At 47.3% G+C, this 21210-nt stretch overlaps 1 protein-coding gene and 1 pseudogene across 1 annotated transcript; one reads left to right on the forward strand and one right to left on the reverse strand.

Moving 5' to 3' along the window:
* The first annotated feature begins 283 nt into the window (after nucleotides 1-283).
* LOC123000456 (NF-kappa-B inhibitor beta-like) lies at nucleotides 284-2082 on the forward strand (annotated as a pseudogene).
* Nucleotides 2083-3197: 1115 nt separating this feature from the next.
* Nucleotides 3198-20270, reverse strand: CHRNA1 (cholinergic receptor nicotinic alpha 1 subunit). Its single transcript, XM_026492523.4, has 9 exons — nucleotides 20119-20270; nucleotides 14519-14664; nucleotides 14372-14416; nucleotides 13026-13135; nucleotides 10331-10526; nucleotides 9620-9857; nucleotides 6852-7075; nucleotides 5468-5707; nucleotides 3198-5141 (listed from the first exon to the last, which is right to left on the reverse strand). Exons 1-9 carry the CDS (start codon nucleotides 20159-20161, stop codon nucleotides 5010-5012), a joined length of 1374 nt encoding a protein of 457 aa, XP_026348308.1. The 5' UTR covers nucleotides 20162-20270; the 3' UTR covers nucleotides 3198-5009.
* Nucleotides 20271-21210: the final 940 nt, after the last annotated feature.

Genomic DNA, 21210 nt, shown 5'->3' on the forward strand with positions numbered 1-21210 from the left:
GGAAATAGGGTCTTTGCAGTTGTAACCCAAGTTATGGATCTTATGATGAGATCATCGTGGATTTAGGGTAGGCCCTAAATCCAGAGACCGGTGTTCTTCTAAAGGACAGAAAAGGAGGAGACACTGAGAAGAAGGCACATGAGGATGGAGGCAGAGGGTGGAGTCCTGCTGCCACAAGCCAGGGGATACCAAAGACAGCCAGCAGCCACCAGAAGCTACAAGTGAGGCATGGGACTGGTTCTCCCTCAGAGCCTCCAGAAGGAATCGGCCTGTTAACACCACGATGTTGGACTCTGGCCTTGTCTTAGCTCATGCTGCCATAACCAGATACCACGGAGTGGGTGGCTTAACCAACAGAAATGGATTTTCCCACAGTCCTGGAGGCTGGAAATCTGAGGTCAGGATGCTGCTTGGGTGGGCTTTGGTGAGGGCCCTCTTCCTGACCTGCGGACAGCTGCCTTCGCCCTGGGTCCTCACACGGCAGTGAGCAGGAGAGTGGTTCTCCCTCAAAAGTACTAATCCCATTGTGAAGATTCTACTCTGATGACCTCATCTGAGCCTAAATTCCCCAAAGCCCCATCCTCAAATACCATCACATGGGGGGTTAGGGCTTCTGTGTACAAATTTGGGGGGTAGCATTTCAGTCCATAGCAGGCCTCCAGAGCTGGGAGAGAATGTATTTCTGTTGTTTTAAGCCACCCAGCTTGTGGCACTTGGTTATGTAGCCTTGGGACACTGAGACAGGGCTCCTCCCCACTTCTCTAGGCCCCCTGCTAACGGAGACCACCAATGCAAAAGAAGACTTACGGGCTGCGATTGGGGGTCATGGCCAGAGCACCGGCTTGTGGGGATTGTGGGTGTGCATGAACGGTGGGATAGGGCTCATCGGGTCCAGACTCAGTGACCTTGGGAGGACCAGCACTGGGCAGAGGCGGGCTGGGGCTGTTGTTTGCACCCCTTATCTTTGGCTACACCCCTGAAAAGGGGGCCCTGGCACTACACTCAGAAGTGATTCATCAGCACAAACCCTTCCTGGATCTCCTGCTAGGCTGGCACTGAGTACCTGCCTGCGTGAACGAGCTTCACCAGACGGCCCCGCACCTGGCAGCCCGCCTGCGGAGGCGTCCATGCTGCAGAAGTTGTGTGTGGCGCACACTGGGTTGCTGCTCCTGGCCTGCTCAGGCATAGCTCCAGTCCCTACCGGGTGCCCCAAGGAGCCCCTGACCCCTACCTAGCTCAGGGCCCAAACACATCCCCCACACCGACCCAAGCACCAGCTTGGAGAAGTTAGAGGAAAGTGAGGAGAACCGGAAGCTGCAGTTGCGGGCTGAAAATTACAAGGACCCCAGGCCACTCCACCTGGCCGCCATCCTCGAAGAGGCGGACATGTATGCCTACTCCAGGAGGCCCTCGCTGACCTCAACAAACCGGAGCCCACGTGCAGCCTGCACTTGGCAGTGGAGGCCCACGCAGCTGACTTACCGGAGATTCTCCCGGGGGGCAGGCTCAGACCCTGCTGCCCCCGTCTGTGGCTGCACCTCACCAGCAGCACCAGGCTCCGGCCCCACCTCATCCCTGCCTGCCCCCTTTGCACACAAGGAGCCCCTGAGTCCAAGGATGCAGGCGACAGCCTGGCTTCAGCAGCAGTGGTGACAGCGACAGTGAGGATGAGGGCAGGAGTCGGGGGAAAGACCAAGCCATCCAGCTGGGGGGTGAGGGTAATTAGCAGGTATCAGAAGGGAGAAGAGCTACGAGGGAGAGCATTGATACCCACCTTGCGCTGCAGTCAGGACAGACCCAGGCAGGGGCAGTGGGAAGGCATTAAGGCACTGACAGAGGTCGGACCTCGGCAGAGGTGCAGAAGAGACCATGCTGGGGTAACTGGTAAACACAGGAGCGGTGGGTGGCAGCATGCGGTGTTTTGGGGGGGAAGAGTTGGAGAACTCGGGCTGTAAGAGCATAACCCCGGGCAGCAGTGATCAGAACGTGGGTAGTAGTGGGGAAAGCCCTTAGCCAGCAGCAAGGAGGTGTACTTGGAAAACCCAGGCAGCAGAGACTTTCCCTTGGGCAAGGGACGGTATTGAGGAGTGGGGCCTGAGGGATTTGGGTAGAGGCAGAGGGAGGGTGTGGAGGGAGAGACCTCAAGTGGCTTCGGCGGCTCAGGAACTGGCGTGGGGCTAGAACTCAAGCAGTAGCTGTGGGAGAAATGCCCTTGAACGTGGTGGTTTGAGAAGCAGGAGCAGGGAACTCAGGCTTGAAGACGGGACCCTGTTCTTGGCAGGGGTGGAATCAGTCGGGCCGCGGGCAAGGAGGCCACTGCCTGAGCCCCTCTGCCTGGCACCCCCTACCCCCCAGGAGGAATGCAATGGCACTGTGGTCCCTAGTGGCCGGGGCCAACACTGCTACCTCCCACCCAGCCTCCCACTCCCTCCCTGATGACCCCATCTGAATGTTAAGATAATTTCTGATTTAAAAATCTCCCAGTTCTGACAACCAGGGGCACAAAAAGAGAAGTCTTAGAAAGCTGAGCTCTGAATGGTTTCTGCTTCCGATTTCAGTCTGTAAATGCCCCCCCACCAACACGTACCTGTCTGTGTCCCAGTTGCAGGATGCTCCTCACTTCCCAGGAAGTCCTCCTGCTCTGCAGACACGCTCATCCACAGAGCTGCACGGGCGCAGGTGGGCCCGGCCCTTGGCAGTCGCCTCCCTGGGAGGAGACAGATCCCAGCACACCTCCCCCCCATTGCATCAGTGGTCTTCTGGAGACTGGGCCGAACTAAGGGAAGAGATTCCAAAGAGGAAAGCCTTTGATGTGGTGACAGACGGATGGGACAGGGATTTAGGGGCTGATGGAGTTAAGCATACAGCACTGTGGTATCCGCGCAGGCTGGCTCTGCTGGCGGGGAGGGAGTGTGCCCGAGGCCTTGCTCTGCGGGGAGAGGGGGGGTTATTTGATGTGAGGGGCACAGCACAAGAGCAGAGTGGGGAGATCTGGTGTGTCACCAAATCGCTCTATGACCTGAGGGAGGTCACTTCTCTAAGCCTCCACATCCTTAAAATGGGGAAAACAGAAGTGACTTTTCTGTTTCATCTCTGAATCAATAGTCAGTCCTGGGAGACTAGGCCGGATTAGGCAAGTAGCCGATTTTTTTTGTTCATCTAATTGGGGTAAAACAGATATAACATGACAGTTACAGTTTTATCATTGTTTTCGTTCTTTATTTTAATTGTGGTAAAATAAGCATAAAATTTACCATCTTGACCATGTTTAAATGTACAATTCAGTGGCATTAAGTACTTTCACAGTGGTGTACAACCATCACCACTGTCCATTCCAGAACTTTCCTATACTCCTAATCTGAATTTCTACCCGTTGAGCAATAACTCAGCCCTCCCCCTAAACCCAGGCTATCTATTCTACTTTCTCTCTCTATGAATTTGCCTCTTCTAGGTACCTCCGTTTCACAAGGTTTGTCCTTTGTGTCTGGCTTATTTCATCAAGCATGCTTCCAAGGTTGATCCGTATTGTAACATACATCAGAATTTCATTCCTCTCTAAGGCTGAATAATATTCCATTGTATGTATATACTGCTTTTCCACTGATGGACAGTGAGCTCTTTCCACCTTTTGGATTGTGATTAACACTGCTGTGAACATTGGCATACACATGTCTGTTCACGTCCCTGCTTTCACTTTTGGGTATGTACCTAGGAGTAGAATTACTGGATCCTATGATAATTCTATGTTTAGTTTTTTGAGGAACCACCAAACTGTTTTCCCTTGAGTTTACTCTAAGATGAAGGCACTTTGTCCTGCCATGGGTGTGTGCTTGAGAATTCCATGGAGAAGTAGTTCGAAGCTACCTGGGATCAGAGAGGTCACCCAGAGCCCAGGGCTGCCCACTTTCTACTTCAGAACTGAATGACATTGTGGCTGGAAAGTGGCTATGAAGAAACAGAATTTTCTCTCCTGTTCACTTGTCTGGAATTTAAAGAATGGTAGTAATATGTGCATGCATTTCTGATTTCACTGATAGAACTAAAACCCCAAACAGGACTGAATGAGGACTGGGGAAAACGGCAGGAGGTTTAACTGGGAAGGGCAGAAAGGTGGCTGACATGAAGACCAAAGCTCTCAAAACCCTGAGTGGAGTTACGGGATGGCCTAGATCGGGTGGGGAGGGTCTGGGCGAGCAAGTGAGCAGAGGAACTGAACCAGCCCTGAGCTGCTTTGAATCCACATTTGGTCTGGGTTCAACTCTCAGTTCTTCTGCTTGCTGGTTTGGGCAATGAACCTAAGCTTCTCAAGTTCAGCTTTCTCATTTGTAAAACAGGGACATTATGAAAGTCAGGAATAAAACCACATTCGTGAGATGATTCCCACAGTGCCTGGCTCTCACACTCGGTATAGCTCAGGAAACTAGCTGGCTGTGTTCCCCAAGCCCTGAGCAGCATACTCAGGGACTGCGTTTCACTGGGAAGCCCTTCCCTCACCTCCCAGCTCTAGAAACCTGCTTTGCAGAAACCTGTTTTTGATGCAGTTTGCATTTTGGTGGCTGTTCTAGAACTTAGCTGTTGCCTTTCTACAGTTTCCTTTTCTCTCTGAATCAAATGCTTTATCTTTTTGGGACTGGCAGATGGGCTTACTTGTATGTACAAAACTGACTTTCAAACAAAGGATACATTCTTTGCTTAAAAAAATTTAAAAACAAACCAATAGAAAACCTGTTATTCTGGACAAAACTCTTCCAGATGCCTTTGGAAATGAATACATCTTGTTAGTGATCCCATTTCAATTACTAGAAAGGGTTCACTCTCCAGGCAGATATAGCAGGATTGAAGGAGAAGCAATGTGAAAATACTTGAGGCCATCAACTTATGTAAATATAAATCATTAGCATTAGTCATAAATACGGAAGTTAGATGTCTGATAAGTGAGCTTGCATCAAAGTAGACCAGCATCTCTGTCTTCCCCGCCTTCCTCTGCTCTGCCTGGAGCTCAGCTCTGCTCATCCTTGCTGATTTAATTCAATGAGCCGACCTGCAAACACGGCCAGGGTTCCAATGATACAGACAAGCATGAAGACCCCAAGGAGAATGTGGTCCATCACCATTGCAACGTACTTCCATTCCTCGGCCGCCTGGGAGAGAGAAGAGTGTTAGAATTTCCTTAAGGTAGTCGTTAGACTCAGAGTGTTCATGTTATGCATCGTCTAGGACCCACTCAATCTGGAGATCTCAAAGCCCTCGGCATCCCTTGGCTGGCATGGTGATCCTTATCATTCCAATAGATTATTCACCATGGGATGGCTCACAAAGGCGGCTGAGAGGTGGTCACCAAGGCACATCATCGGTCAGCAGCTGCCTCTTGAATGCCAGCCTACCCGTCAAGATAAACCTGTCCATCTGCACTCAAGTATTTGATCATTTAAACCTGGAGGTGTGGGTTTCAAGCCACGGAACTTACGTTATTGGACTCCTGGTCTGACTTCATGGTCTCTGCGATGTATTTGACTCCTTCAATGGCACTTTTTACCTCCGGGTGTTTGATCAGGGGAGAGTGGAAACCCATGGGTGGAGGCCCTGGCTTCCCAGAAATGTCAGAAATATCAATGTCTTCTGTAAAAATCTTTTTGTCTTGTTTTTCTCTGGATGGTCTTTTCATTGTGGAGAAGAACATGATATTTGGGATAGTGTCGATAAAAACCTAACATAAAAAAGAAATCCATGCGTGAGAATAATTGCCAGCAGGGCAAGTATCAGACTCTGACTTTGAATTAGCAGTGTGACTTTAGGCAAGTCATTCGGCTTCTCTGGGCCTTAGCCTCTTTGTTCTTAAAACAAAAGGACTCTACTAGATTTTCTCAAGGATATCATCAGGTGTGTTTTGTAGCCTGTCAAATTACTATGAATGGAGATGATCTGTAATTTGAGCAGTTTGCCACTGGAGGGAGCCTGTGTGCAGCTATTGGACTCAATGAAGAGCCGATGATTCTTAAGCTTCCAGCCCTGCTGTTAAGTACCAGTTTCTCTCAAAGCCAGGTATTAGCAGGATAATATGGTTAAAGAAAAGGTCTTTCTGGCTAAAAGAATATATAAGTCTCCAAAGCAGCTACTCTGTTTTCTTCCATTTCTTGTTCCTGAAGAAATGCAACGTGTTGCTGGGAGTCATAGGAGTCTTTATAGATACAGGCATTGATTGTCTTCCCAAAAGAATACATTGAAAGCAGTAGTGTCTCTGTCAATTCATGACAAATCTTTTGCATGCTACAAAAAAGACCCTGGACGCTAGTGTCTCTGTGAAGTTTTATTTAAAAACTGACATATTTGACACGTTAACACATTTTAAATTTCAATAATGTAAATATTTGAGACCAAGTTCCTCAGTGAAACTCACTTTGTGACAATTTCTTGTCAAGCAGCCCCCTCCATTTCTAGCCCTTATTCTATCCTCAGCAGATGATTTTTCCCAGCAAAAAAATAAGCAGTCTGTTCAGAGTTTGGAAGACATACACACGGAAGTCTCAAGATTTTCACAGCATTTGAATAAAAAGACAGTGATTTATTCACCTTCTCTAATCAAAGAAATTGTCTCTAATCAAAGAGATTGTTTAAGCTTGAATTGGTAGTGGGCTTTGTTAATTCTGTTTTTCTTCTGTGCCCGCGGAGGCTACATGAGTTATTTATTCCTAGAAAGAGGCCAAAGAAAGTTCCTTCCAGAAATTGCTTCAAAATTGCCAGAAAGGACTTTCAGTTCCCAAGTACCCACAAGCGTTAGCCAGAATTCCACTGGCCACATGGAAGGAGAGATGTTCTTGCGGGCAAGAGTTTGCAGGGCCTCGGCCACTCACCTTGCGTACCCAGTCGGGCATGACGTGGGTGCTGGGGGAGCGGTGGTGTGTATTGATGACGATGACGGTGATGATGATGGACGCGATGACAAACACCATGGTGAACAGCATGTATTTCCCAATCAGGGGCACGGCACTGGAGGTGGAAGGGATCAGCTCCACAATGACCAGGAGAAACACGGTTAAGGACAGCAGAACAGAGATGCTTAGAGTCATTTTCTCTCCTGGACAAAATGAAGAAGAAATACAACCAGTCGTGTGTTATGGGCTGAATTGTCATACCCTTCAGTTTTACACATGGGAGCCCTAAGCCTCGGCACCTCCGTGACTGTATTTGGAGATGAGGCCTTTGGAGAGGTGATTAAGTCAAAATGAGTTGATTAGGGAGGGCCCTCATCCAGTATGACTGGGCTGTCCTCATAGGAAGAGGAGATTAGGACACAGACACCCAGAGAGGAAAGACCAGGTGAAGACACAGGGAGAAGATGGCCATCTGCAAGCCAAGGAGAGAAGCCTCAGAGGAACCAAACCTTCTGACACCTTGACCTCCAGAACTATGTGGAACGAAATTCCTGTTGTTTAAGCCACCCAGTCTGGGGTAGTGTGTTATGCAGCCCTAGCAAACTCATACCACAGAACCCAAGGGTGAGAGCAATGTGACCCGCATGACGCTGGGGAAGTTTCTTGGGCAGAATTTGGTCCTATGAGACCTTACGCAGCTTGGCTCTGCTGACAATGGCAAGTGGCAGGCATTGCAATGAGAGGCTGCTGAGCGACCAGTGGCTCCTTGATCTCATGTCCCAGAATTCCATGGCTTGGTGGAACTCAGGAAACTAAGTACACCCAGCCGAGTGACAAGCTAGACTCCGGGGGCAGTTTTCTGTCTGCAGCAGCGTGTCCTAAGCCTTCCAGAACTGAACCTGACCTACGTGTTACCCAGCAGGTGCATGGGCAAGCCAGAAGTGCATGTGTAATTTTCTCGTTATGGAAGGAAGCTGCAGGATCAAAACCAAGAAAAGGACAAAACCAATGAACTACTTACTTTTTCACATTCCTCTAAGAGGATAATTTGGGTTTTTTTTTTCTTGTTCTGTTTTTCATATTAAGGGGCCAGAGATTTCCCTGCCCCAGCCTCTTTTCACCAGGCCCTGTAATTTCAGGGTGAACAATTCCCTGTTAGAGTCTTGGTATGGCAAGTGAGGAAGGAAGGGCTGAATGGTACTGGAATATTTTTGTGGGGACTGACCACCTGAGATGCAGTTAGAGAGCCTTTGGAAGGGACTTTCCTTGGGCTGATCTTGCTGTTTGTCTTGGGAAACCCTTGCGTTGCCTTGTTCTCCTCCCATACCAGATGCTTCCAGATGCTACAAGTATCTACAGGATAGAGAGTGGATGCAAACAAGAAGTGACCAATTCTACCTACTTAGAAGTCTACTTCGTGGGGAGGAAAGTCTTTAAAAGTGAAAAAGAGGACAGAATTATAAATATGAAATATTGATTAAGTTATATCAAATTTCTCGATTAATAATAATGATAATAAGAGCTAGCATTTATCAAGCATGCTCACTGTTCTAAATGCTCTTCAAGCATAAACCATTTCCCATTTACAGAAACTCTGACTCGATTCCATCCTGCCCTGACTGGCATTTTCCCTCTTCACTATAAGAAGTTTCATTTGATTAGAAAGTTGAAAAAAATCTGTGTTTGTGATCATTTGTTTAAAAATAAATACAGCCATAAGTACAACGTGCATTCTGTGGGGCAAACTCTTTTTTTTTTTTTTTAAGATTTTTTTTTTTTTAAGTAATCTCTACAGTCAGTGTGGGGCTTGAACTCACAACCCCGAGATCAAGAGTCACACGCTTTACCGACTGAGCCAGCCAGGCGCTCCTTGTGGGGCAAATCCTGGCTTATTCTCTCCTGCGGCCTTGTACATAACAACTGTTCAACAAATATGTTGAATGAGTGAGTGCATATGAATCTTTTTTTTCTTGTTGGAAAGTTGGATTTAGATGTGTGTGTGTATGTTTATCGTTTTGATATTATTGTTACCTGTCATAAGTTTGAGGACTGTCTGTACCACCTTTCTTTTTCCCTACTTGTCTGCCCTAAATTGTTTATGAGCGGTGACTTCAAGCAGGCACTCGTGTACCCTTTTCCCCTTTTCTGCGGATTGTTGGTATTTGGTCGCAAATTATGTCGCAGATGTGATTACCCATAGGAGGTAAGAAAGTTGCCTAGGCTGATATGTGAGAAAGAATTGCCACTTGGAAAATATGGTCTTGTGTATAAAGATACTGCCATCTGGAAAACAGACACACAAAAGCTATTTTCAAGTGGCGAGCAGTGAGCAAAAGAGGCAAGACTTGGATTAATCAGTATATGGCCAGTGGCTTCATAGTGGTGGAAGTGACACGGGGAATGTCTGTGACCCAAGCCTTATTCAGCACGTTCCTGGGTGCACAGTAGGTATTCAGCAAGCAGGTATTGGTGGTTATTCACATTAACTAGACAGAGCTGTGTATGCGTGCCTCTGGGGTCATGTCCAGCTCTGCCTGCCCCGTAGTCTGCTCCAGCTGTGAGCTCTCGCCACAGTGACTCACCCCTGAACGTGGCTGCTCAGTAAATGCGTCCTCCCAGGGATGATGATTTGGGCCTGTCTGCCGGTATTTGTTTATTAGCCCATGATTATTTCTGGTTTTCCCCAAAATAGCAGCACGAGGTCTGTCCGCATCAGCAGCAGCCGCCGCCATGGCAACGGCACCCACCTGAGTCCGTGGGCAGGTAGAACACCAGGCCAGTTAGAAAGGAGAAGAGCAGGCAGGGAATGATGACGTTGACGATGAAGTAGAGGGGCAGGCGCTGCATGACAAAGTGGTAGGTGATGTCCAGGTAGGGGGTGGAGGGGCAGCAGGCATAGAACACCCAGTGCTTCCAGCCCCGGGACTCCTTGATCACCCATTCTCCACTTTCCATGAAGTTGCTCAGGTCTGGTTGGTCGCTCTCCTGAGAAGATGAAATGAAACTTTGAAAACCCAGCTGTGTCCCGCTGCAGATGGATGGGTTTCAGACTCAGCTGTAATAAATCAACATATTCCAGCGCTGTTGGGACTGGAATGGCACCCAGGGGGTCACCTCCAATCTGGGGGCTTAGAGTCCTTTCCTATAAAACGAGGGGGGTTTGGACTCCTGGGATCCTCCATGTCGACCACACCTTCGAGTCACTTGGGAACTTGACAACATATTGGTGCCTTAGTCCCACCCCAGACTGATAAAGCCAGAATTCCTGGGGCCGAGCCGGGGCATATGGGGCATAGGACCGTATGTAAGCTCCCAGGTGGTTCTCATGTGCACACATCGAACCGTTGAATTCGATGATCCCCGAGGGTCTGACTGGTGCGGAGAGCCTGTGATTCTGGAGGGGCTGAGCCGGACAGCTGGATGATGCTCCAGCCCCACCCCGCGAGGTCGGCACCTACCGGGTTGATGGCCACCACCGAGCCATCATAGGTCCAGGTGCCCAGCTTCATGCTGCAGTTCTGTTCATCAAAGGGGAAGTGGGTGACGATGATCTCACAGTAGCTTTTGAAGATGGCCGGGGGTGTCCATGTGATGTGGCCAGTGTAGTCCAGGAGCACTTTGGTGAACTTGACAATGGCAAAGTCACCATCTGCACTGCAATTGGGATCAAAGAGGAACATGACTCCAAGTGACGGATGAGCCTTCAGTTCTGCTTGGGGATGTTAGCGGGAGACAGCTGTTAATTATTCAGGTGCTAATTATAGATGCTTTCATTCGGGCAGTGTCACTTTTTATTCATGGCAACGTTTCCCAAATTTGTCTGATAATCGCTGGGGTGCTTGTTTAAAATATAGATTTCTGAGCACCATCTAAGTAAGCACTAAATCAGAATATCTGGGGAAGAACCAAGGAATCTACAGGTTTAAAAAAGTAACAGGTGACACTCTATACCAGATGTTTTCTTCCCAGTCCTCAGTAGTATTTGTAATGTTAATCTCCATCTCTCCCTTCCCCAATATACTTTGAAAGTTAACTGGGAAAAAAAAAATGGGAATTTTAAATAAAAACACGTCCAGTGACTCCTTACTGTGGTAAGCAGGTTAAAGAAGGGCTCTGTTTCCTTTTTCAGGACTATCTAGGGGCACCTAGGTGGCTCAGTCATTAAGTGTCTGCCTTCGGCTCAGGGCCTGATCCCAAGGTCCTGGGATCAAGCCCCACATCAGGCTCCTCCGCAGGGACCCTGCTTCTTCCTCTCCCCCTCCCCCTGCTTGTGTTCCCTCTCTCACTGGCTATCTCTCTGTCAAATAAATAAATAAAATCTTTAAAAAAAAAAAAAAAGAACTATCTAGAACTTAGTAGGGTGGAGTCGCAAACTCAGATGCCTCCAGGGCCAGGCAGGTGAGTGAGGGGTGAGGGGAGAGCCTTCTCTCCTCTAAGGAAGGCTCCACTCGGCTTTGCTGTGGAGTCCTCTTGTGAGGGAAGGCCTGATGCTGCCAGATATTGGGATTCTTCCTCAGAAGCTGGAAATGTAGATTTTTTTTTTAGTCCACAGTTTCCATGTTTTTGAATAAGGGATTTTTCTACAGAGACTAGAACTCCAGAGTTTAATATGATATTTTTCAATTTTCAAATGTTGGCACGAATTTCTCATTTAAAAAATCCACCATGGTAGAGGGGCACCTGGGTGGCTCAGTCGGTGAAGTGTCTGCCTTCAGTTCAGGTCATGATCTCAGGGTTCTGGGATGGAGGCCCACGTCGGACTCCCTGCTCACCGGGGAGCCTGCTTCTCCCTCTGCCCCTCACTGCCCTGCTCGTGCTCTCTCTCTCTCCCAAATAAATGAGTAAAATCTTTTTAAAAAATTAATAAATAAATAATCCACCATGGTAGATAATAAAAAAATAACAAGCCGCTTCTGTAGGCCTTATTCAGTGGGCAGTCCACTTGACCCCAAACTGCCAGTGTCCTGGGGCCTTGGCCAGAGGTATTAGAATAGGTGTTGAACAGGTGGGTGGGGTCTGCCCTGGGGGACTTTCTGGGACATATGGCTTATATTGGTGCCTCACTTCATAAATCAAGAACTTTTCTTCCACTGGTTTTTCCCTGGGGTGGAGGTGGGGCACTATCCAGAAAACTGTGTGATTTGGACCTTCCCAGAAGAGCCCCAAAGAGCAGAGGGCCGCAGGAACATCTATCTAGACCTGTCTCTGTAAGCAAGTAAAAACAGGGTTCTCTCCCCACCAGGGTGTCCCCGAGCGAGCTTGTCAGGAGGACCCGAGGACTTTAATTGCTTCTCTTAGGTTCTTACTGAAAGAGAAACTTACTTAAAGAGACACTCTGCTCCATCAGCATGTTTGTCCAAAAAGGTTACACAAATGATTGGCTAATTGGGCTCAAGCTTGAATCTCAGATATCACTGGGAAATATGTAGGAGAAAATCAAAGCAGGAGGGTGGCCCATAAAGGGTGTCCTTTCCATTCACAAGCCCTTGCCGCCCTCCCTGGTCACTGCGCGAGAAGGCGCAGCCCGCTTGCCCAGACACACGCTGTAGACTGTCAGACCGCAGATCCTCCAGGCCGATGGCGGATGCTCCTGCCCGGGAAGGACGCTCTTTGAAATGAACATTCCCTGACAAATGAAGGGCGTATGATAATGAACCTGTCATTAAACCAGAGTGTCTTGCATCACATTATAATTTCACAACATGCAGTCTGTCACGGAGCCCAGTGGATGGGCGACGCAGGCATCCCCGGCCATCGGCAGCACGCCATGTCTCAGGATGCCGTGAGGACGTGATGGATAACTACCCCAGGAGGTTCGAACCTGTTGGTAGGAAGGGCGTTTAATTCCAAGGAACTCAATTATATGAATTTGGGTTCCTTGGATAGTTGCCATACACCCTTCAGGAGCTCTCAGGGATTAAATGTCTCCCACCCCACAGCCCCGACTCAATTTGGCTCTGATAATTGTTTCTATTCATAACATGAGACACCATATGGCACCCCTAGCATGTCAACTTGGCTCTTGGTTTTTAAGGGTTATTTAATGTGAACCGTGGTGAGACGCATACTGAGAGTGGCAGCCCTTCCGATAGGGCACTTGGGCTCCACCTGCCCCAGGAATGTCCCCCTCCCCAGCTTGTCCGTTTGGCTTACTTGTTATAAAGAACAAGGTCTGGGCGCCAGATCTTTTCCGAGGGAATGTGGATTTTTTTCACGCCGCCATAGTCTTCTGGATTCCATTTTAGGTTGTAATCCACCCATTGCTAGAAATGAAGGCATTTCACTAATAAAAAGAGCTAAAAACATTTTTTTAAAAATCAAACGTTATGAAGTGGTGTTGGGGTGGCTCAGTCAGTTAAGCAGCCGAATCTTGATTTCGGCTCAGGTCATGATCTCGGGGTCGTGGGATTGAGCCCTGAGTCGGCACAGAGTCTGCTTGAGACTCTTTCTCCCTCTTGCTCTGCCCCTCCTGCCTGCTCGCTCTCTCTCTCTCTAAGATAAAGAAATAAAATCTTTACAAGTAAATAAATAAATATCTACGGTTATCAAGAGTCCTGATGGTATGATAGTTCGGATATTGACAGAAATTGTGCTCCAATAAAAAAAGGTTTGATTCAGAATCAGCTTTCAGTCTAGCAAACACTTCTGTAGTACTGACTCCGTGCTGTTCTGAGCATTTTACATGTATCCATGATTTCGTCTTCACAACAACCCTATGAGGGAAGAGTGTCCGTTGGCCCTATTTTACAGATGAGTAAACAAAGGCACCCCAAGTTACGTCACTGGATGGTGGCACAACCACCACGCCACACTGCCCCCCCCCAGGAGAAGAGAATGACCCTATTGTGCACGTTTCCCTCAAGCCGCCAACATCATCTGTTAAAAGTATTGTATTTTTTCCTACCTTATAAAAGTAATATATGCCCAATGCAGCCCATTCAGATGATGCAGTGTTACGAATTGAACCATGTCTCCCCCAAAACTCATACGTTGAAGTCCTAATCCCCACTACCTCAGAATATAACTTTATTTGGAGACAGGGTCTTTATAGAGGTAATTAGGTTAAAATTAGGTCATTGAGATAGGCCCTAACCCAACATGAGTCGTGTCCTTAAAGAAGGAGGCATCTGAAGATGGAAACAACGCCCTGTGGACATGACGTTGGCCAACTATATGCAAAGAAGAAAGGCCTGGAAGCAGATTCCCCCTCAGAGCCCTCAGAAGGAACCAGTTCTGCTGATACCCTAGTTTTGGACTTTTGGCCTCAAGAACTGCAAGAGAATAAATTTCTTTGTCTGTGGCTTTGTTTACGGTAGCCTAGCAGAGCACAAAGTAAAACACGCCCCCCCAACATGTACGATCCATAATCCCACGACACTGAAATATTTACGTGCAACATGTTGGTATATGTCCCTGATACCCAGACGGATTCCCTCTGCGCCCAGGTTCAATTCCAGGGTGAATACAGACGACATCAGTGCACTTATCTAGCTGAATACCTGTTTCAGCCGCACGTTGGTTGTCACAATCTGATTTACTTCATCCTGAAAAAAGATACGACCGCATCTTTAGGGGTAAGGAGGGGAGCAGAAGCGAGGGGGCCCCCGGGTGAGAGGTGTGGGGAGCCCCGAGTGCTGCTGTCTCACCACGTTGATGAGCTGGATCAGCTGTAGGCCCACGGTGACCTCTACAGCCTGGCGGTGGTCTTCCACCGGCCGCACCACACTGTTGTAATCTTCAAATAGCTTCGCCACCAGGCGGGTCTCATGTTCGGAGCCCAGGACGAGGCCAGCTGGGACAGCAAAGGACACACACACCGTCAGATTCTGCTCCCCACCCTCCACCCAGACTAACACGAGTCACTGAGGTGTGAGCAGCGAATGGAAGGCACGCAGGCCCCCTTGTTGAAGGGTTCCCAGTGCGGCTTTTATGGTCCTAAGTCCACAGCTGCTGGTGTGGTCCCTTCCCAGCGGGGTGTGCCAGATTACCATGACACTTGTGCTCTGAACAGGTGACATTCCTTAACACAGCCGCTGGCTGGCATCAGGTTTGCTGGATACACACACACAAGAAGAAAAGTCCGCACAAAAGCCCGTCTCCATGTTTCAGGGTCTCATCATGGGGTAATGAAATCTCAGGTTGGCCGGCGTCAGATCTCAAAGCGCTATGAACAGCCAAAAATTGATGCCGGTTCCTACCCACTAGGATGGCAAGAATTCACAAAATTGAAAGCAGTAAATATCGGTGAGATTGTGGAGCTCTCATATGTTGCTGGTGAGAATGTGAAACGGTGCAGTCGCTCTGGGAGACTGTTTGGCACACGAGTTACATGCGGAGTGACCATCTGACCTGGTGATTCCACACCTAGGCATATTCCCAAAGAACTGTCCGCACAGAACCTTGTACACCACTGTTCATGGAAGCACTATACATAATAGCTAAAAGATGGAAACAACCCGAATGCCCATCAACAGATAAATGGATGAACAAACTGTAGCATGTCCACGCAGCAGAATATTATTCACCCATAAAAAGGAAGTATTGATTTACGTTACAACGTGGAGGAACCCTGAAAACACGGTGCTAAGTGAAAGAAATCAGACACAAAAGGGGCACATATCTTAGGATTCCACTTATATGAAATATTCAGATTAGGTAAATCCGCAGAGAGAGCAGATTAGTGGTTAGCAGGGACTGAGGGGACAGGGGAAGGGAGAGTGACTGCTAATGGGTGTATGGGGACAGGGTTTCCTTTTGGGGTGATGAAAAATTTCTGGAACTAGATAGCAGTGATGGTTGCGTAACATTGTGAATGTACTTAATGCCACTGAATCATACACTTTAAAATGGCAATTTTAGGTAATGTGTGTTTTTCCAGGGCAAATTCTATGTAATGTGTATTTTCCTGTAATTTAAAAAAAAAATCACTGCTGGTGAGTATACATCCCTGTTAAGTTACATAGAGTAAAAATCATGTGCTTTTCTGACCTGGATTTGGGGCTACTATCTGGAGCATGAGTGACTCCTAGGAATCTTTACTACATTTTCCTTCAGGATGCTGAGCAATGTTATCAACTACTCTTGGACCCCACAGCACTCTTGTGTCCCATGTTGCACGGTTCTCACCAGCCTCTGGTGAGGCAGGCCGACCAGCATTCTCACCTGAGATCCGAGAGGCTGGAAGACTTATCCAAGGTCCTGTGGCTAGGGCAGAGCTTGCAGGGAGCCCTGCCATTTTGCGCTCTGCTCCAGCACTAACTCGAGATAACATAAGTGTGTTGTGGGCTGGCCTGGAAAGTGCACCACTGCACCTAGCATTATTCTTATGAGAAAAAGCGTTCCCAGTTCCAACAAGTGCCTTATGAAGGGTCTTTGTAACTTAAGCCTTACGTGGATTGGGGATTGCCTGTTCAGGATTAGGGGAGGAAGCAGACACACGATCCACGTGCCCTAATGCACGTAACCAGATCTCCCCTTTCCGCAGGTTATTGCTGAAGCCACATACCTTCCCCTTTGGCCAAGACAACTTTAAAAATTGAATGAGTGAGATGTTTTCCTTTTTTCCCCAGTAGTGTTAATCTATTGCCTCTAAGACAGGTTATTATTTTTCTTTATTGTTTTTCTCCTTGAATCCTCAGTTTGAAAGAGTTTGTCAACAAAATAATTAAGTAAAAAGTAATTCCTTTTTCTATTTTTACTAACTAATAAAAATAATAGTGAGCATATCGAACTGTTATGTGGCAGACACTGTTCTGTGTGCTTTGTATGAACTAACTCTTCCAATCCTCATAACTCGGTGGGGTAGGTACTGTTCGTGTCCTCACTTTACACAGGGGGAAATTGAACCATAAAGACGTTGAGTGAGTTGTCCAGATTTCATAAATGGTGGAGTCAGGATTCAAGCCCAGCGCCAATGCTCTCAACCACTATTTCACATCCAGAACTTTGGATCATCTTGAAATAACCAGTGTTATACAATGAGTTGAAACATTTTCATCTTCTCAAAAGTGTGTATTTTCTTGGTAAAGCTTCACTGTTGGCCCTGTATTTGCATTATCTTATTGAATCCTTACAGCAGTCCTATGAGATAAGTCTTTACCCCTAGTTTACAAGTGAGAAAATGGACATTTGGACAGTTGAGGCACGTAATTTTCATGGTTCCCAGCTATTTGGAAGTGGAACTAGAAATGCAGGCAGTCTGACCCCAGGGTCTGTGCTCTTTACTACCTCCCTAAAGATAAATGTATCATTCCCATTTGGATTTTTGAAGCTTTCAGTATAGCCTAAATGTCTGCATTATGACCTTCCTGAGCTCTGTGTATGGAATCCCTGACCTCACCTACCACATTTCTAGTTTCCCAAACTTTCTGAACCCAAAAGAATCCATGAAGCGCTTGCACATAACATCTCGCCCAAACCTTGCATTGACACCCTTCAAGGCAGCGTGTTGTCCATTGAGCCCCTGGAACACGGCAATCCTCTGTCCTCCATCCCTGTCCATCCTGGGCCCCTCCTGACCCATGGTGGGGGGCAGGACCCTGGCATGGGTCACCGAGTGCCTTGGCCACTGAGTTTGAATCTACTGCTTTGGCACTGCTGGGCTGCTTATTTTTAAGTGACTGCTTATTCCCCGTTGACAGGAAGAACATACTAGAAAGCATCAGATAGAGCAGATGGTCCACATTATGAAGCAGGAAAACTATACAGGCCAACTCTATGGTCCACTAGGGAGAAGGGGAAGACCGGGGAGACAGGCCTCGTCAGCATTCCAGTGACATTCGCTTCCTCCTCTCTCAGTCTCACAAATAACAAGAGACCCTGTTCCTTCTGTAATGCATTTCTAAGGAATTTCTGTGGAGGTCTCCATTTCTTAGATTGGGTTCTTTGGTGGTGATGGTGTGGTGGTGGTGATTTCATTTTTCCTCCCCAAAGCAGGGCAGAGTGAGAGAAAACATACAGGACTTGAAGTCAGAATTCTGGATAGTTGGACCAGTTCTTCATGGAGTCAATGAATCACAGTAAAAACTTTCTTAAAGACAGGGTGTAAATTGATAAACGTACAGACAAAGTCAAAGTCTTTCTTTTCGGCAAGATCATATGGGTAATCTTTATTCAGACGGTGGCAACATTAATCATTCATCAAGTACTTATTGAGCACTTACTGTGTGCAAAGCATTGCTTTAAGAGCTTTGAGATATTCAGAGGGGGGTGGGGGAATGGGATGGACTGGTGATGGGTAGTGAGGAGGGCACGTGTTGCATGGTGCACTGGGTCTTATATGCAACTAACGAAGCATTGAGCTTTACATCGGAAACCAGGGATGTACTGTATGGTGACTAACATAATATAATAAAAAAACATTTAAAAAAAAGAGCTTTGAGATATTCAGAGGTGAATCTGATATGTAGCCTATCTTTCTACCCTCATGGAGATTGACTTGTGTCATTTACATAAATAGCTAGGAACAAGTTGGAAAGTAATATGCCATAAGAAAAACGGCAGTGTGAAGTACTTAGGATTCCAGAGATGGAAGAGAGGAAGAGGTTGTAATCAAAAGTGCTGTGTAAGTAGGACAGAGATTATTATATGGTAAGCTAACATAAGAAAAAGTGTCCCTGATGTGAATGAGAATTTTGGCCACAAAGAACTGAACCAGCCACAGTTTCAAAGTGTTCTTTTTGTACCATATTGGCTCAATTTGCATTTTTATGGAGGAACAGCCTGCTGGATTGGGTGAAAGGAATTCTGCAATGTTACCAGTCACTTTGGGTAATTCTTTTTAAATTTTTTAAATTTTTTATTATGTTATGTTAGTCACCATGCCCTTTGGGTAATTCTTATCTCAACCTGGTGCTGTACCGCTTGCTACCTTTGGCAATTTCAGGCTGGGTTTTCTGACCGGACACAGCATAAACAGTCTCCAACTGATCACATTCCAACATTTGTAAGCTAAGTGACTCCAGGCAGCTCAGTTCATGTCTTTCAGCCTCAGTTTCCCTGTAAGAGCGAATTAAAGTTGTGGGGGGGACTGCCTCATCTAGCTCTACATTTCTACGAGCCGCTGTGTGAATTGATATCAGGAAACTCTACGTTTGCTCTAAACATAGATCACATAACTTTTTAGATAGGTAAACATGCATTTTCCAGAGGTCCTTGGTGTCCTAAGAGATCGTTTAAGGATTTTTATGTGTAAGCATATCACTGAAGAATTTTCATTTGAGTGTAGTGTCTGCAGGCGCATGCACACACACACACACACACACACACACACACACGTGTGCACACACACACCACCACCACCACAGGCCAGTTTTGGTTGGATTAAGTCCAAACCCCCCAGGCTGTAATTTATCTGAGCTTAGGCTATTTCCCTGAACTCTGCTCTTGAAAAACATTAATAATAAAGCTCTTTACCTTTTTTGCCCAGAAGGTCTGTGTGTCAGAGCAATATTAGAGAAGAGAAATCACAGCATGTCAGCCGTCTTTTTTCTCAGGTGAGATGATATCACCAGTAAACTTTCATAGGAAGCCATCTGCAAACATCTCCCACTTCCCCTACCGGAAGTTTGGGATTACAGCTAGCGTTTCAGCTGCTGTGTGGTGACACATTCCAGAGGGGAATGCAGGTCAAGGGCTGTGCAAGGTTTTATAGTTTCAGTTCCAACCCAAACCTACATATAGTAAAACAGTAGGCAGAAGTGCATTCATGCGAACTTTTTTTTTAACTGCAGAAGTTAAAAAAATTACCAAGTATTTAATCTCTTATGAAAAGAGTTTAGTTACAATTATTAATAGGTTTCTCTCTCCAGCACATGCAGCTGTCAATCAGTCCTCTTCATTACCAGAATGCTCCCAGAGCAGTAAAAGGACTTCTTCTCCAAATTGTCTGTCATTGTAAGATGCCACCCTAAGTCCCTGTAGCTGCTCCACTCTGAGAGCTGCCTTGGTGGTAGCAGGGGCGCTGGATCTGATCATACGGGGGCGACGCCGGGCCCCGATGGCGGGAGGGACCTGCACCTCTACTTTGTAGCCTCTGACCAGGCAGTTCCCGTTTTTACTGGATAACACAAACTAGAAATCTTTATCCGCAAACCGAATCAAGCCAACAAGAGTGAGAAACCGACAGAGGAGCCCCCAGGGTGATGAAGCCCGGCCATTCTGCGTTCCCATCCCAGAAGCAGCATACTGCTCTGGGGACGTCTGCTGCTTCAGCCTCACCGGAGAGCCCCTCGGCCCTGGCACTTACCTGAGCAGAGCCCAAGGAGCAGGAGGGGTGGCCAGGGCTCCATGGGCTGTCGGCGCTCGTGTGGATTGGTGTCCGAGTGGTGGCCTGTGTGTGCTGCTCGCAAGCCCTCTCTGGCTGGAAGCTTGGCTGCTAGAGGGCTTGGAGAGTGAGTCTGCTCAGTGGAGCTATTGTCTTACACCACCTGTTTGTGGCAGTGACAGCTGGGCTGCCCAGAGCCCTGGAGCCCAGGGACTTGCTGAGGGCCTGACAGTATTACAGGGTGCCTCACTTTACATAATTGCTGTAGCCTTGACAAGTTGAGTGTGATCTGCATTGTATTTTAAATGCACCATGAGTTAGGTTTAATTTACAGAAAAGATAACTTGAGTAGGGAATGAATTATTTTGAATGGTGAGCAACCCCCTCCTTTTTGTATAAACCAGACCCTCATCTATGTGGATTGATCTGGATCGCGGTCCCTATGTCTGAGTAGATCGTCAGCTGTTTGTGTAAGACGCTGGTCATCACAGAAGTCCACATTCTACACACAGGGCGGTTCATTTGCTTTGGTTCGTTCTAGACTGAGAATGCATGGGGCTGTCGTGCCCAATGAATTTGAGAAGAGTGTGGTTGGTGCTGAATCTACTGTCGGAGAATTTCACGTTTGGTTGGGTTTGGTTTTTAACAAAGACGGCTTCTTCCATAAAACTGGTTTTACTGGCCCCTGGAGTGGCTGTTCCAGCCCCCGTCTCTGTATCCGGCAGTACCTGTCCCATGGTGCGCCATTAGCTGGCGCTAACTGCCCACCTCCCACGTACTGTCATTCAAGTGAAGCATAATTAGCGACAAAGTGTCCCACTGCATAAGCATTTGTTCCAGGCTCCTACTCTCTTCCATCCATTCTCTGCCTACTCTCACTCAGGGAAGCAAAGAACAGAGTGGTTCAGCTTTTCAATTTCTTTGTTAAAAAACAGCCACCACGCTAAAAGTCAGCAGTTGGTAATTGCTCAGTCTGAAGAATATTTTTACCAAAACAGGGAAGGAAGCAGTTATTTAAAGAGACCCTGCCCGTTCCTTCCTTTTTCCCCAAATTGAATCAGGTGAGGAAGTTCC

Source organism: Ursus arctos, unplaced genomic scaffold (assembly GCF_023065955.2).
Source record: "Ursus arctos isolate Adak ecotype North America unplaced genomic scaffold, UrsArc2.0 scaffold_1, whole genome shotgun sequence".
Classification (NCBI taxonomy): domain Eukaryota; kingdom Metazoa; phylum Chordata; class Mammalia; order Carnivora; family Ursidae; genus Ursus; species Ursus arctos.